The sequence below is a fragment of the Mesocricetus auratus genome, unplaced genomic scaffold (assembly GCF_017639785.1).
Source record: "Mesocricetus auratus isolate SY011 unplaced genomic scaffold, BCM_Maur_2.0 Super-Scaffold_100707, whole genome shotgun sequence".
NCBI lineage: Eukaryota > Metazoa > Chordata > Mammalia > Rodentia > Cricetidae > Mesocricetus > Mesocricetus auratus.
This window is the reverse complement of record NW_024429269.1, coordinates 8,242,562-8,258,692: the sequence shown is the minus strand read 5'-3', so window position 1 is coordinate 8,258,692 and position 16,131 is coordinate 8,242,562. Positions and strand designations below refer to the sequence as shown.

General features: G+C 38.9%; 1 protein-coding gene across 4 annotated transcripts in view; it reads right to left on the bottom strand.

Moving 5' to 3' along the window:
- The window catches only part of Nup58 (nucleoporin 58), a 56,909-nt gene that overhangs the window by 15,282 nt on the left and 25,496 nt on the right, over nt 1–16,131 (bottom strand). For 2 of the 4 annotated variants that reach the window (XM_040740558.1, XM_040740556.1), the window contains 4 exons: nt 15,690–15,891; nt 10,261–10,359; nt 8,524–8,619; nt 5,008–7,065 (listed from right to left, as the gene is read on the bottom strand). In XM_040740558.1, coding sequence (XP_040596492.1) covers nt 6,896–7,065; nt 8,524–8,619; nt 10,261–10,359; nt 15,690–15,891 — 567 coding nt within the window. In that variant the 3' untranslated portion in view covers nt 5,008–6,895. Of the gene's footprint in view, nt 1–5,007; nt 7,066–8,523; nt 8,620–10,260; nt 10,360–15,689; nt 15,892–16,131 lie in introns of those variants that run through there. The other 2 variants (XR_005875086.1, XM_040740557.1) reach the window with 1 other exon arrangement.

Sequence of the window (16,131 nt, the reverse complement as noted above, 5' to 3'; positions counted from 1 at the left end):
TGACTTGGCTAGCCTGGCCCAACAGGCAATAATATTGCTGGATTTAGATTGTGAACCACTTATAGTTGAATGCATAGGTTTTCACATAGCATTCCCTGCTATCCAGCCATCCTAGCATGTGTGAGCCAGTGTTGACTTTTCTATCCCAGTGAAGTTATCACTTGTGTATGGAGCCAAGAGTTAAATTCTCACAATTTGTCAGTCCTACCAAGTGTTGTAGCATCGAGTGCACAGAGGCAGGTTGACCAGCACAAAGCCATTGATCCCAGCTGTTTATGAAGACAAGCTTCATATAATATTCAGATGTTGGGGTAATGCCAAGACCCCAACATCTGACAGCATGTTGGCACACATATAAGTACCTGTCTGATATCTTCAAATACTTTCTGTTGGCCTTTGTCTCCACAGTGAGGCTTTCTCCCTGTTCTGCAGCTTTACAAGGCTGGTTTTTCCAAAACAAAGAAATCTGATACCTAGACAGACACCAGCCTCTCCAAGAAGCCCTCAGATCTGAGAGCTGCAGAACTGAATAAACAGCCTGCTTTCTCTGAGGACTAAGTTAGTGTTGCCCCCTTCACAATGAAACCCGAGATACTCGGATTGTGTGGTGTGGGGGTTGTTTTGTTTTGAGACAGGGTCTCTCTACATCACCCTGGCTAGCCTGGGACAGACAGGAGGCAGACTCAATTTGATCTCAAGTGCTGGGATTAAAGGTCAGAACACCTGGCCAGACTAGGGCTTTTTACTAGAGTTTATATTTAGTTTTCCATAGCAGGGTAGAGTGCTATGTCCCCACCAGTCTTGTTTGGTGGCTCCAGCCAGCAATAAATCATCTACATATTGGAGCAGTGTACAGTTACAAAAATGGTAAGGGAAATTTTAAATCTGGGGCAATCTGGTCCAAGTTAATTGTCTTTGGTCAGTTTTCAGGACTTTCCCATTGGAAGGCAAAAACAGACAGCCGGGATGGAGGGTGTGGATGCAAAAGGCGATCCTTTACATCTAAAGAAAGGAGCCTCAGCAGGACCAGACCGTGAAGGGTGTAAGGGCTGGGGACAGCTGGATGCCCCTATGTCCTGTAACGGATGGTAATCATCAGTCTTGTGTTTCTGGCCTGGCAGGAGAGGTGTCTGATACAACTAGAGAATTCTGTATTTTAAGTTTTTCTAGCCCCCAACTTGTGCCCCTTTGAGAGGGACACTGCCTCTGGCGAGTGGGCTATCCCTGGTCTCAACTGGAGGAATGTTTCAGCCCATAACTCAAGAACTTCAAGAGGGAGCTCAGGTCCCTGTTATGGCTTCTTAGTCTGGCCAAATAATCATTCCTTTTCTCAGTGAACAGTAGGAGTCAGAATTTTTGTTTCAGGTCTTCCCAGTCCTGGGAAATTAAAGGTAATTTGAACATGTAGCATTCCCAGGTGGACCCAGAAGAAGCACTGTACAACCAGGATCATATAGAAAGTCATGGGTAACTTCATGGCTTCCCAGACTCCAAAAGTCAGGGATGAGAAGCTGCCTGTAGCTCCCACAAATGGTAGTGTTTCTGGAAGAGGGCAGGGCATGATTTAGGTCACAATCAAATAGGTGGTCCCAGTGTCCATATAAGATCAACTGGTCAGCTCCAGCAGTTATTTCGACTATGCTCTTGCAGGCCCAATGGAATGGTCCCTAGTCTACTCTTCCTGTTTTCTATAGCAGCTAAACCTACATTCTCATTTTCCTGGGGGCTCTTTCACTGCCTAGGCTGCTAACATCCAGTCTCTCCTCACACGGGACCTGAGCAGGCATTTTCTGCTTTCAGTGGGTATTCATTTTTCCAATGGGTCTTTCTATGGCAATATGTACACTGGTTGAGCCAATTTTCACCTCTGAGCAAGGTGGTCCATCCTATCAGCCTCCCCACTGGCCTCAGTGCCAATTTGGTCAGACACTGCCCCATGGGTGCCCTGGTGTTCCTTTCAAGGTAACAGCCAGCACATTTACTTTTCTTTTTAACCTTTGATCTGCCTCACATTTGGCTTCCTAGTCTCAGGAACTAAGACACCCCTAGCAACTGGCTGGCTTTCATTCAAAACCTCCACAGCTTGCTTCTGATGTCTCTGAGCTTTGTCAACAAAAGCTGAATTAACTATTTGTTGGTTCTTGGCTACTTTGAAGTCAAATGGAGTGTAGACTGCTTCAGAACCTCTCATAGAACAGATACAGGCTCTCCACAGGTCCCTGAAGCACTTCTGAGATCCCTCCTAGCTCCTCCATTCCCCCCTCCCCATTTGCCTTTCTACCTCTTTTGTTTCTGATTAAAAGAATCTCTAATTTATCACCTGAGCTTCTTCAACCCTACACCCCACCATCACCAGGGTCCCAATGGGACCTCCTCAGAAAGGAGGTCTTGGACTTGGATGTCATCTGGTTGTGTGTGATTTTTTTCCAATTTAAGAAGTCAGTGGGAGGAAAGGTTGGTAAACCGCCTTCTGCGACATGTCCTTATTGGTCAAAATAGAGTGGCTTCCAAGGCAGAACAGTAACTGCAGAGCATCCAGGACATCTATCATGTCCAATAGGCCGAGATTGGGCTTTCTTTGCTCTTTTCCCACTGGGGTGTATAGAGCTCTATCCAGTGATCCCAAGGGTCTCAGAGGAATGGTTATTCCCAAAGAAGGGACAGTTCCAAGTGATGGCTCTGTGCTGTGGGGGTTGATGATGCTGACACTGGCCAGTCTAGGAGTATCAGGGCTCCATTCCTACCAGGTGCTGGTGGCATGGGTGGTGGCAGTCAGGGGGAACACAACTGTACATATGGAGACTTTTGCTGCCTCCTCAGCTAAAACAGGTTTCTTCAAAGGTTTGGTTAGGCTCTGGTCTATATTAAGACACCATTACCCTACTATCATGATTTTCTAAGCAGGTTTTTAGGAATCACATACTGAGAGGACAGTGTCCCGCCACCAATCAATGTAAGGAAACTGATTGGGGCGCTCTCAATCTCCTTAACAGTCTTAAACACCTCACTATCTCTATATCCAGTGACCCCTCATGGGGTCATCCTACCCCCAAATACAGCCAAAATATTTTATAAAAAGCAAAGTTTTCTAGGAGAGTTTGACACTCACTGTCTACCCCAAATATTCTCCATTTTGGAAACTGTAATAGTCTAAAGGTGTAGGTTTACTCTGTTGTCCATCCAGTAGAGGACTCGAAGTCACTTTTTCAGTTCTTCAAATATACAGGATTCCCCACTCCCACCCCTCACCCAATGCTCAGAAGTCACTGCAGAATTGTTGTCCTTTGCTGTTTTTAACCAGGTTATTCAGACAGCTCTAGGACTCTTAGACAACTGTTCTCTTCCACTCAATGGAGAGAGCTAGCTGGAACCAAAACCATATAAACTGGGTTCTTACCAGTCTGAAGAGTGAGGTCCCCTGACCTGGTTCATGGGCCTGGATTCAGCTGCACATTCGGGAGCTTTGTCCCAGTTCCCTGGAAGAGCCAATCTCCTACAGATTAAATGGCTCATGGTGCCAGGCAAGTAGTCACTCCAATGCCCTAGAAACACCTCCCCACCCCACCCCCACCCCCGGAAGGGGGAAGAATTGGGGAGGCAAAAAAGATGAAACCATTTCCTGGTCAATGCATTAGAACTGCAGGAAACCCAGGGAAGAAAACCCCAAGCTGAGAGCCACAAGCAGTTTTGCTGTATGCAGACACCAGTCTAGAGGCTGAAGGCCATTCAGCTGGATGGAGCTTTTTATAGCCCCTATTCCTTGGCACCATCCATAGCAATCCAGAGCGATACACATTTTGATTGGTTATATTGAGTTTGCTTAGTAGGGATTGCTCAACTGCCCCATCAGCAAACAGCAGAATTAACCACAAGTCATTTGTACTGCAGGGGCGAGGAATCTGGTTTAAAGGAGACAGTGAGAATCCACAAGGTACTGACCAGCCTGTTGTAGGCATTTCCTGTTAACTTCTTGGAGCCTTCTAGCATACCATGTGCAATGATAGTCACCACAACTACAGATTTGAACCCAACTGACTATCAACAGGGAACAGCTGAAGAGATCTCTGGACAGCCACTGGGGTATGGAGAAAGAGAGCACAATGGCAACCTCTGAGCTGACACAGGAAGGGGGAATATGTCACAAAGCGGGGAGATCAAAGTCAATCTGCTTGTTTAAAGAGGAGTTAAGAGAAAACAATAAAATCAGAATACAAAAAAAAGAAGAAAAGAAAAGAAAAAGCAAGCAGAATGAGCGCTCATACACACGGAAGGGACAGTCTGAGAAGACCCAAACAACATTGGCAGCTCCAATGTCCACCTTTCTAGTTATGATGCTTAATGCTCTCATTTTTAGAAGACAAAACCAAGTGGCAAAGAACCTACTATCCTTCTTCCCTCTTTCCATTTGTGTGTGTGTGTGTGTGTGTGTGTGTGTGTGTGTGTGTGTGTGTGTGTGTGTGTGTGTGTGTGTGTGATGTGGCCTGGGTGGGGGAGTACACTAAGGTTGAAATTGGGACTCAGGACTCGTTCTTGAGTGCTTCTCCACCTTATTCACTGAGGCAGGGTCTCTTGGTCAAACCCAGAGCTTGCTTTTGTGGCTAGTTTTCCCAACCTGCTGCCTCTGCCTCCAGAGTCTCCAATCAGGAGGGCCGTCATATCATCCAGTCTTCACTGCCATTTCTGATCTTCACACTGGCATAACAAGCGTTCCAACAACTGGACATCTGCCAGTCCCAATGTACTCCATTTTCTTTAGGCTTTCGTTAAAAACAATAGAAGAGAGCAAGACTGTAACTTACTAATGTAGGAAACTCTAAATAAAAGCCAACCAAGAGAATAAAGTAGCAAGGCCAGCTTGGTCTACATGAGCAAGTTCCAGGACAGCCACAGCAGTTACACAGAGAAACCTGTCTCAAGAAACGTAACAAAAACAAATAAACAAACAAACCAAGAGAGAATAAAGCAATAACAAAATTATATATGCACAACTGCTGAGACCTACAAAGATTCAAAGCAACTAACACAATTTTATTGTTTCCATAATAGGCTCCAGACAGGGTGAAGACACAGGAGACAAGGACAGCACTCTGACCCCTACCACAAAAGAATGCTACAAGTCTCCAATGGTTTAACACATGAAAATGTATATAAAGGGGGGGAAAGACCCAGAGAAATATAAATATTCAGATATTTGCAGCACAATACAATATCCTTAAAAAACAACAAGGCAGTACTTTTGTAATGGTATATGTAACTGGTAGTAATTTAAAATGCCAAAGTAAACCTTTTTCCTATCCTCCCCCACAATCTAGACTGAGGATTGCAGAATTACAAAAATTTACAAATAAAAACAAGTTTAGTGCTCAGAGACAAATAATTCTCCTTATTGTAATGCATCAAGATGCAAATATTGAACTCAGGAATGCCAATCAGTTATAAGCAGATAAATAAAACAGACCAACAGTACTTTTATAATCAAACCCAACTAACAATATACTAAAAATATATATGTGTATATGTACCTATATACACCACACCTATTTTAGAAAAAAAGGTGCATGGTGAAAATGAGTCTGAAAATATTCACTGACAAACATTATGTATGAAACCTTCCATGTAAAAAATTAAACTATTTTTGTGCAATTCCATGTTTTCATCCCATCTGAAAACTATCTGAAAGACATTTCACGATGACATGGTCCTAAGGCAATTCCCTCTACACCCACTCAACACCAAGATGGCAGCACAAAGAGAGGTTCCATGGATACAACCTGACATACCCTGTGGCACTCACTTCCAGAAAGTCCACTCACTCTTGAAACCAGGAAGTTTACAGTTGCTACAAAGGCTTATTACCATGAAATGCAGTTTCTCTAGTTCAAACTAAGCACTCAAGGTATTAGTAGGCTGAGAAGCCATTCATTTGGTTTCTCAATAGCCCTATAGGAAGGAACTCTGTATTGGAACAACTAAATAAGTTCTCACTGAATTAACATTGCATCCTTCACCTGCATAGATTCAATTTGGCTTAATAGCTCTTTACCCCAGTACATCAGTCTGGAGTTCACAAACACTCCTAAAAGTTCATTTCATTTATGAAAAAAGATCCTATAGTAGTATCATGAGAATATACAGGATAATAAAGGCTTCTAAAATCTGTTTGATGAACCTCAGCGCATTCCTCAGTTTGAGTAGCTACTAAAGGTGTAAATAAAAACAGAAGTTGAATATTTATGTCAATAACCATGTCTAGTAAACAAACGAGATGACAAGGTACCCCGAGCTACTCTTTCTATAAGCACTGAGGGTCTGAAGAATAAAGTGACTAACTGTATACACTAGAAAAGGAGAAGAGTCTGAGGCAAGAGTTGTAGGTGTGTAAATATATATTTATGTGCACACACTTTGTGTGCATTACTCTCTATATAATTTCATACATATCCACAAGATGCCCTGATGCACAGTTCAGTTCTAAAGGCTTTGTCAAGGGACAAACTACTTCTAGCACAGGCCCTAGAGTTCATACTATCTGCATAAGTAACCAATGTGCATGTATTCACAGCATAAACCTTAGCAACAAAAACATTGCTATTAACACTAGGATAAATCATAGGCTTTAGGTTGATGGATTTTTTTTCACCACTAAAAATCAGTAATTTAATCACAATATTTCTTACATGGAGAATCAAAAATAATAGCAACAAAACTGCAACTGGATTTTAAATTCACAAGAAAGATGCTTGGTAAGGTAAACAAACAAAGTTCAATTTCCAGAATAAGAATATCAAAACTTTATAAATCTCCCGAGATGCAGGTTCAATTACTACATCATTAGAAAAATAGAATCATAGAATGAGCGGCGCCAGCTAAGCATTCCCAACATTGACCCGTATGTTTATCTCTTTCCTCTTTTGTTTCCAGCTGGAGGTCTCTTCAACTGAAGGAGTTGTCCTCCTGTTCCAAACCCCGCAGAGGCAGGATTGGACACCCCAAATGTCAAACCAGCTGATGCCGTGATGCCAGGATTGCTGAAGTTAAACCCAGACGTACTTGAGCTGCCAAAGCCTTATGTTCAGGGAAGAAAATATTCAAATGAGAAGTTAAAATCACAAAAACAAATATAAAAAACAGGGATGAATGGAAATCTGTATCTGAGATTACACAATCTGTAAGATTAGGAAATGTCTACAGCCCTTGAATTTGTAACATGGAACGTGACAGAAAAATAATTCAGCTAACAGCTAAAGGGCATCTTGAGAGACAGAAATCAAATGATACAGACTAAGAAAACAAGCTAGCACAGGGGCTGGAGAGATGGCTCAGCCGTTAAAGGCTAGGCTCACAACCAAAAATAAGAAAACAAGCTAGCACAGATAAATGAAATCTCCAGGAAAATTCAAGCTGCCAGAAACTTCCTTGTCTGTAATTACATCATTACATACACATTATGTTAGTGTCTTCCTCCTGAGACTTACCAAAAACATTTTAGAAAAGGCCTTCAAGGCATCGAGACTTGCTCTTAAATCCCAAGTCCTCAGGAAAGCCTCAATCCACCTCAGTGTTCAAGACAATGCCAATAACGTGCATTCTAAGAGCCTTTATAATGAAGAGCAGGTATTCTGACTGCCTGGCTACCAGACATAGTATTTAGATTCTAGCCCTGATACCCTAATTACAAATCTTCTTCCTCTGGCACTGCTGACTTTAAACACTTATTACTATAAGTGGAACTACCTAAATTTGAACACATTTTTTTAGCAGTGTTGCATCATTATTTTAGACATACTATTTATCCTTACACATTACACATCAGGACAAATATAATTTACACATATAAAGTGAATAGAAAGGTAAATATAATTTTGAGTTTTCTACTAGGAGTAGATTAAACCTATTTAAAAATGAACAAAGAACCAAGTTAGTCATTATTCATAAACTACACTACCCCTTGAAATCAGAGGTACTAACAACCAAAGATGACCTGTTTGGACTGAGGTGTGTCTCCTAGTTAGGCTGCCTGGTGGTACAGGCCTACAGTGTCAGTCACTCAGGAGGCTGAGGCAGGAGCATGAGTGCAAGGCCAGCCTGGGCAACTCAATGAGACTGTGGTTCAAGGTGAAACAGTAAAGCATACTGGAAAAATAGTTCAGTAGTGTAGTCCTTCCCTAGCATGGGTAAACTCTAATATCCACCAATTACAAAAAAAATTTTAAAAAGTTCTCTAGGACAGAAAAGCAAACTACCAAAATATAAATATGGGGTTACTGAAGAAAAAAAAGAAGAAAAAGGCCTTCAACCATAAAGTCACTCACTAGCATTCAATTGAATCTCTAGTTGACTGTGTTTTGTTACATACAGTCACACAATGTAAGGCTACACAATTTAGTCAGTCAAACATGCTTCCTCAGAGTAGAAAGTGAATTAGAGATCTTCAGGAGTTACTGGGAAGAAGAACGTGTGTAATCTTGAGTTAAATGATTGTACTTTTCACCCTGCCTGGAATTCAGGCAGAAGCACACAAACCTGCACTAAGACTTCCTGAGGGTTTATCTGTTGTTCCAAATCCAAATGTGGAGGCCCCTGTGGTGCCGCTTCCGAAACCAGAGCTAGCTCCAAATCCTAGTGGAAGGTAATAGAAAAATACACAGTGCACATAAAACACACATCACAGGCTACTCACAAGAAAACCAACCACCACCACAGGTCAAATAAACGCAGTGTAAACAAACATGACTTATCTAGGCAGTCTGCTACTTACTCCATTTACCTAAGGCGCCTTGAGCAGATTAATTCTAAACAAAACACTATTTTGTAACTATTCAGACTAGTTCATGACCTAGCAAACAATTTTTAAAAATGAGGGTACTAAAGTCAAGATCATATTGGTATTTTGACCACTGAAATAACTATAGACTATTAACTATGTGCCTAGCTGAAACATATTTCAAATTGGAAAAATAAAAAGGCTGACTAAAGTCATAAGCAAGCATGCCTTACACAACAGTATAAACGCTACAATATTCCAGGCTAAGTGTTCTCTGCTCCTTACTAGCTACAGGACAGTTAACTACCTCCATCTATTGTTTACAGTAAATCACGCTACTCTCCATGCTAACACTGACTGACAAACTTTCTGACCTCTTAAAACATATTTTTCATCATACAAAGCTATGAAGAAATTCTAAAGACTCAAAGATAGTTTGAATTCTCTATACAAACTCCAAATTGTTATTATTATTATTTTGGAGACAGAGTCTTATTTCCCATGCAGCTGAGGATGACCCAAAACTTCTCATCCTCCTGCCTCTGCCTTCTAAGTGCTGGGACTCCACGTATGCACAACCACTCTCTCTCTATTAGCAGTTAGGGATAGAACCAGGGTTCCATGCGTGCTGATAAGCACTCTACCAGCTAAGATGTACCTCCAGCAAAGTTGAAATTCCTTCTCTTCTGTAATGGTTTACTAAAAACTTAAGTTGAAAGTGAACTATCACTGCTCATAAAAAACACTATGGAAAGTGAATTGTAGTCAAGAGGGATTATGCTACTTGTCATGGTTCTAAACAGTTTCTATGAAATAACTGTGGTAGCTTGTAGCCTCTCTATATTTTAGTGGAACCTTCATACAGAAACTTTCATTAGACTATCATACTTTTGTCAAAATATAATAAGTTCCCAATTATCCATAAGGAATTGGGTACACTTATAATTAACATGTTTTATAGACTTACTAATTTATGAAACAATTAGAATAATCTGAATTGCTTATGTATGCACAGGCAAATATGACAAGAGTACAAAGACATGACAAAAGTTGAACTGTTTAATTTACAATAAAATGACTTATGTTTAGAGAGGTCATTCTCAGGTAAAAAAGATAACGATCAGGAATATGTACGTGATCTAAATGTAGACTGGATTTCAAAGTTTTATTAGAACCAACTTTTTAAAACTTCCATTAAAACTAAGTTGATTTAAACTAATTCTCAAGTTCACATTGGAGCACTCTGATTGGAACACATGAAACTCCCTGCCACTTAGTTTTAGTGCTTTTTTATATCTACTTTCCAGAGGACAGAATGACTTTTTAAGCTCTGAGGCTAATGCTAGAAAGCAACGATTATGTTTGGAGAATCCTTTTTGCCAGATGGAACCTTAACTTCCCAAATAGCAGCAGATCCTCTTAGAAATAAATGGGTTCTAGGCTACCGTCAGTTCAATGTAATAGCTCAATGAAATATGAGAAAAGGTAAAGTGTACCTCCAAGGTTTGAAGAACCTAAGCCACTTGATTGCAAGCCAGTGCCAATACCTGAGCCGAATGGCGTTCCAAAACTAACTCCCAGAGATGGCTGTGGCCCTGGTATGAAAAAAAAACGGGGGAAAACAAATTTGCCTTACTCTTTCAAGATTAAAGTTCCTATATGAGATTACTTTTAAACTGAACATTGATTACTTTTTAACAAATTCCATGTTAAAACTTAGATTTCAAGATGCCTTTCTGACCTAACTTATGTATCCCAAATGTTTTATCCGAAAAAGAATTTTTATTCTGCTTATAGCTACACAGTTAACAGGCTTACCATAATGAAAAATGTTCAAAAGTTTAATGTACTAATAGTATGAAATATTTGATGCATCACAAATTATAGTTTTTGTATTTCTAGAATTGTTTTAGTTCTCACTACCTGTTTTCTGATACAACTATTTGGTGTAATAAGTAAGGTTTTAGTTTTTTAAAAAACAAGCTCCCAATATTAGAGTCAAGTCCCAACAATGATCAAGAGACTGACACTAACATAGCAAAACTATCATGTTACTCCATAAAGTACCCAAAAAATTAGGCATGACTTCTTATAGTATAGAAATGGTATATAAAATAGATAAAAAACAAGACAATGTTTTATTTTATTTAATTTATTGTTCATTTTAAAAGCAAACCAATTACACAGTAACATGACAATTCCAACTTGTTCACAAAGTTATTATTAAGTTCTATCCTTCAGCTCTGCTACATTTCACCACTCAATCACCTGATTAATGAGATCAAGAATGAATATTCACAAAGGCACATGTGTACCTTGACAGACCCAATACATTCAAGACTTCAGAAGCTCCAACATTCATGAAAATGCACTCAAAAACAGAGTCATGTGTCATCTTCTCCATACTGTCACTTTAGGGATTTTAGCTGAGTTTGTTTGGCAAAAACAGCAACAAACTTACTAGCCCCTTGTGGTAAGTACTTTTTTTTTTTAAACTAAGTAGAATACAAAAATCTAAGAGAACTGTCATTTGATATTGATTTATGGAAACTCCTCAGTAAGTCTCATAGTACAGTCTTAGCCCTGGCCTCTCTGGCCTTTGTATGTAGTGGTTAGTACATCTCAGAGCCGAGGGAATGCCAAAGACATATGCATCTTCGAATTTAACTTCAAAAAAGATCAAAGCCTTCACACTGTCCAATGAAGAATGAGGTTTGTATATTCAAAAGGTAGTGTAAAGTTATAAAGCACAAAACAACAAGATGAGGAAGTACATTTTGCTACCCTGGGACAGAAACTGGACTTTTCAAATAGCTTCTATCCAGAAAACAGAATAACTAAATAGCAGCCAGAGTTCTTATACTACTATTAAAAAAATAAATTAAAAAATATTTTTAAGTTTTTACATCCAGTTTGAGATTAAGAATAAAGACCTGACTAGCAGCTCTTTTGTAAAATGTTACAACAGGAAAAAGAAACTTGCTTATTACTTTTTTTTATGCCTAACAAAAATAACAGGAAAAGCACACGTCCAGTTTCTTTAACATTGGGAGACTGTCACATTTTAGCAGGAGGCACTGCTGGTGAAGACGCTAAAGACCAATGCACACCACAGTCCTCAGCCTTACAAGTTGGGAGAGTCACCCAAATGCATGGTTTTGTCATGTGTGGGTCCATTTTTAAGAGCAACAGAACAGTTTCTGTAATCATCATACTTAGGACATCAGAATGCATCTAACAGTGACAAGACTCCCATTGCACAATAGATGCGAGATAGTTTGAGTTTTTTACCTTCACACAAATTCTGAAGGCAACATCATTTATAAAACTAGTAGGCAAATGTATAACATTTTAAGTAGTAAAAGCTTATGATAACTTATCTCCCACGCCAAAGTGTTAACATATATGATACTCTGGCCACCATATATATTAGTTTCACTATCAGAAAACAGATTCTAAATCTTTCAGGTAGAAGCTATGTAAACAATTCAAGTCACTTTGAAATCTGAATAGTCATTCAATGAGAGGCTCTTAGTTCCACAAGTGAAATCAAATCAATAAATATAAATCAATGATTGCCTAGAGTGAAATTTCCATGTAAAGAAACATTTTACAAAAGTTTCCATGACAAATTCACAAAACAAAATCAGGTTTAGCACTGTAATTCATATTTTCTAGAATAAATATTACCCTATTTAATGTAAAACTGCATTTATAAGAAAAGAACTAAAGTGCTAGAATTTTTTATAATTTTCCATGGTCACCAAAAATGTCTAATGTAATTACCACCAATACTTGTAAGTTATCTTTTAAAATAACAAAAATGCCTTCCCCTGGTAAGAAAAACCTATTCTTGTTACTTCTAGTGGGGAATGTTCCTTTGGTTATTAAAACAACAAAATCACAAATCCATAAGACATTAAGATGAAATACTTAACATTTCTAATTTAACTCTACACCTTAAATGTTCAAACCTTCACCAATTCTAGAAAGCAGGAATTCCTCACAAATGCCTCAGCTCTCCTTAAAAACAGCAGCTAAGTCACATGAGAAGTCTTATGTAAACATCAACAACTTTTAAGTGTGAAAACACAACAGAACTCAACCTTAGTACACTGATTGAAAAAAAATCTATCCTAAATCATGATCATATTGAAAATCCCAATATAAAGTCTAATAAGGTTTTTGGGAGGACTAAGGAATATTTGCAGACAAGTATTCATGAACTTATCCGTGCATTGATGCTCATTTTATGCATGATAAGCCTACTGGGTTTTCATGAACTCAGCCTTCACAACCAAACAGCCAAATTGAGCATGCCTAAACCCAAACATATATTTGTTTTCATTAAAAAAGAATGGAGGGCTAAGGAGGCAGTTTAATAGTAGAGTATGTGCTCATTAGCATTATACAAGGTCCTGGGTTCAGTTCTAGTACCAACCACCACCACCACCACCAAACAAAACCAAACAAAAAAGAGTAAGTCGTTTAAAATGAAGTCCACTCTTCCACCTCCTAGAAAGACAAGAAAAAAAAAAGCTACCTTCAAAAAAAAAAATCTTAGAAAAGCTATTGTCCTTGTGTCCCTGTTTACACCAATTAAATAAAGAATCTGTATGTAATAAACCAAATACTTTCATAACTCACATTTATACAGCAACTGTTGAGTATAAAAACATTATACAAGTTCTGTCCTGGATGGTTTTATATTGGAACTGAGAAGGATTTCATGAAAAGTACCACACAGGAGTACCTCCCTGGGTACAGAACAAAATATAACAGGGCTTTACTAAATGTGATTCAATTCATTAACACCACTATTCATGTACCTAACAGAACTGCTCAACATCACAACCCAGTGTACTAACTAAGAACTAAACTAGCTTTTGTAGAGAGTGACTACAGAGCCTGAGAGAAGCTTTCAGGGAAACAAACTTGGAAAGAAACAGAATACAAACTGTAACTACCATTATTTATCAATAGTTCAACAACTTGATATAACACATTACTAGGTTGATAATCAACTCCAATTCCTGCTATCTAATTAGAAAGTCTTATGTACACCCTGAAACTGCAAGAACACTAAAAGCAGTTACTGCCCCTGGTGGGGAGATATGGGGTGCAGTGAGGGGGAAACGTGGTAAAAGTACAGGCAAAATTAAAGGACGTGAGCAGAAACTCCCAAGAATTCCTGCAAAATTAAACAAATATTCTCTACATGGCACAGAGCAATGCCTTTCCTGCATTGTCTACCTTTGCATTTCACAAACCTACCTGACAGGAGATATCCATTTATAGAATAAGCATTTGTCTTCACGTCTGTGCCCTATAAACTTCAAGATTACATAGTTTATATAATTAAAAAAAAAAAAAGCCAGGCATGGTGGCACGTGCCTTTAATATCTGCACTCTGTACACAGAGGCAGATGGATCTCTAGGTTCCAGGATAGGCAGGGATTCACAGAGAAATTCTAGTCTAAAAAAAAAAAAACAAACACACACACACACACACACACACACAGCATTTTGGCAAGTGATTTTGCTCCACAAGTAGTTATTTACCATAAAGGGATTAACGTAGAGCCCGACAGTTTGGACAGCTCACTTTTCTCAAGCTTTATTTATTCTCTTGAAAATAAAGTATATTTTATTAACACTTATCCAAAACACATTTCTCTGACTTATCCTAGGACGAATTGTGACTGATTAGCTGTTAAGTAATGAAAACTGAAAAATCATACTATTGGGATTGACACTCCATTACTGCAGAGCAAAGACTCTCCCCATAATCTGTCTATATAAGTCTATACTCCAGCCAACTAGAGAGCTTATAGAATCACCATTCACACAGATCCAGCCATGGATGGTGGAGGACTTCGTCTAAGTCCATCAACAACTCATTAATGATGGCAGGTCAAGGCTGTCACTCAAATATGAAGACAGTGACTAGAGCATGCTTCTCTAGTACAGGTGGCCTAAACGCAACCCAAACATGTATTTTGTTTGGTTTTTACTTTTTAATATTTCAGTTTACTACTGAATTATATGGAATTTGTCAGGAAGACATATACTACATAATAAATAAGCCTCGCTCAAAAATTTGTAAATGACCAAGGAAAAAAAGGTAAGACTGCACTTTCTACGTCAAACTTGAAACCTGATTTTAAAGAAAACAAAAAACAATAAACTACCAGGAGTAAGACAACTAATCAACTTCCAAAATTCCAAAATGAATCACTGAAGAACCACACCACAGAAACACTACAAGGACTAAGGTCCTACATAATGTACAATCCATCTCAAACCTTCCTGATCTTGCTACTGTTCAATCTATGCAGGAGTTAAGAAAACCCTAGCATGCATCTTCTTCAAATCTGATTTAAATTCTTAGAGGACCTGTCATTTTGTTTCCAGTCAAAGTACATCCAAATGAACCTACTGACCTTCAACACACCAACAGTCAACAGAAACATATTGCATCCAGAATGCAAGTACTCTGCAACCATATATGAGAGTAAGAATGCACCATCTATTATTATCATACCTAAAAAATGCAACAGATGGGTGAGATTACCTCTGAGTTTAAAACAATAAAGGATACAATCACAACTTGAGAATCTAATGTTTTTCTTAAATGTAATTCAGTAGTGAAACACTATGTTCTAAAGGGCATCTATAGCAATACAGCAAATAACAGTAACTAAATTCACAATATTTAACATCTGATGTATAATTATTGCTAGACTACCCTGCCTTTTGTTTCAGGTATGTTTATAATTGTGTCTATCACAATTTTTAGATTTGTATTGGAACAACTATTGATAGAAATTTTGTCAGTGCTCACACAAAAGGAAGACTTATAAAAATGCACATAATGTTGTCTGCATTTGAACAGTAAGAAGCTATAACTTGAATGCATTCAGACCTGTAGCAGGCTGTTGCTGCTGTGTAAGTGTTGCAGCCATGGCAATGGCTGCTGCATTTGGCATGGTGCTGAAAGGAGTAGGTCCAGTAGTAACTCTGGGTGCGTTCTGCCACTTCTTGGCTTCTGCTCTCCTGGCTTCAAAGACATCTACAGCGTCACCCAGAAACATTTTCCTGTAGCTGAGATACTGTTCTTTAAGCACCTAAAAAAACAAAATAAAAATGGGAGGGAGGGAAAAAGAAATTAAGTTCCATGTTGAGAAAAAGTAATCATATGAAATACACTGGCGAAAATCAAAGACAATGGCCATGTTATACATTCCAGTTCCAGGTGAACTGCAGATGAGACTCCTAATAACTGACACTGACATGACAAGGGCCGGGCTTGACAGCTCTACCACTACTGTGAATGTCTGTAACTGTAGTGACAAATCTTTAGACTA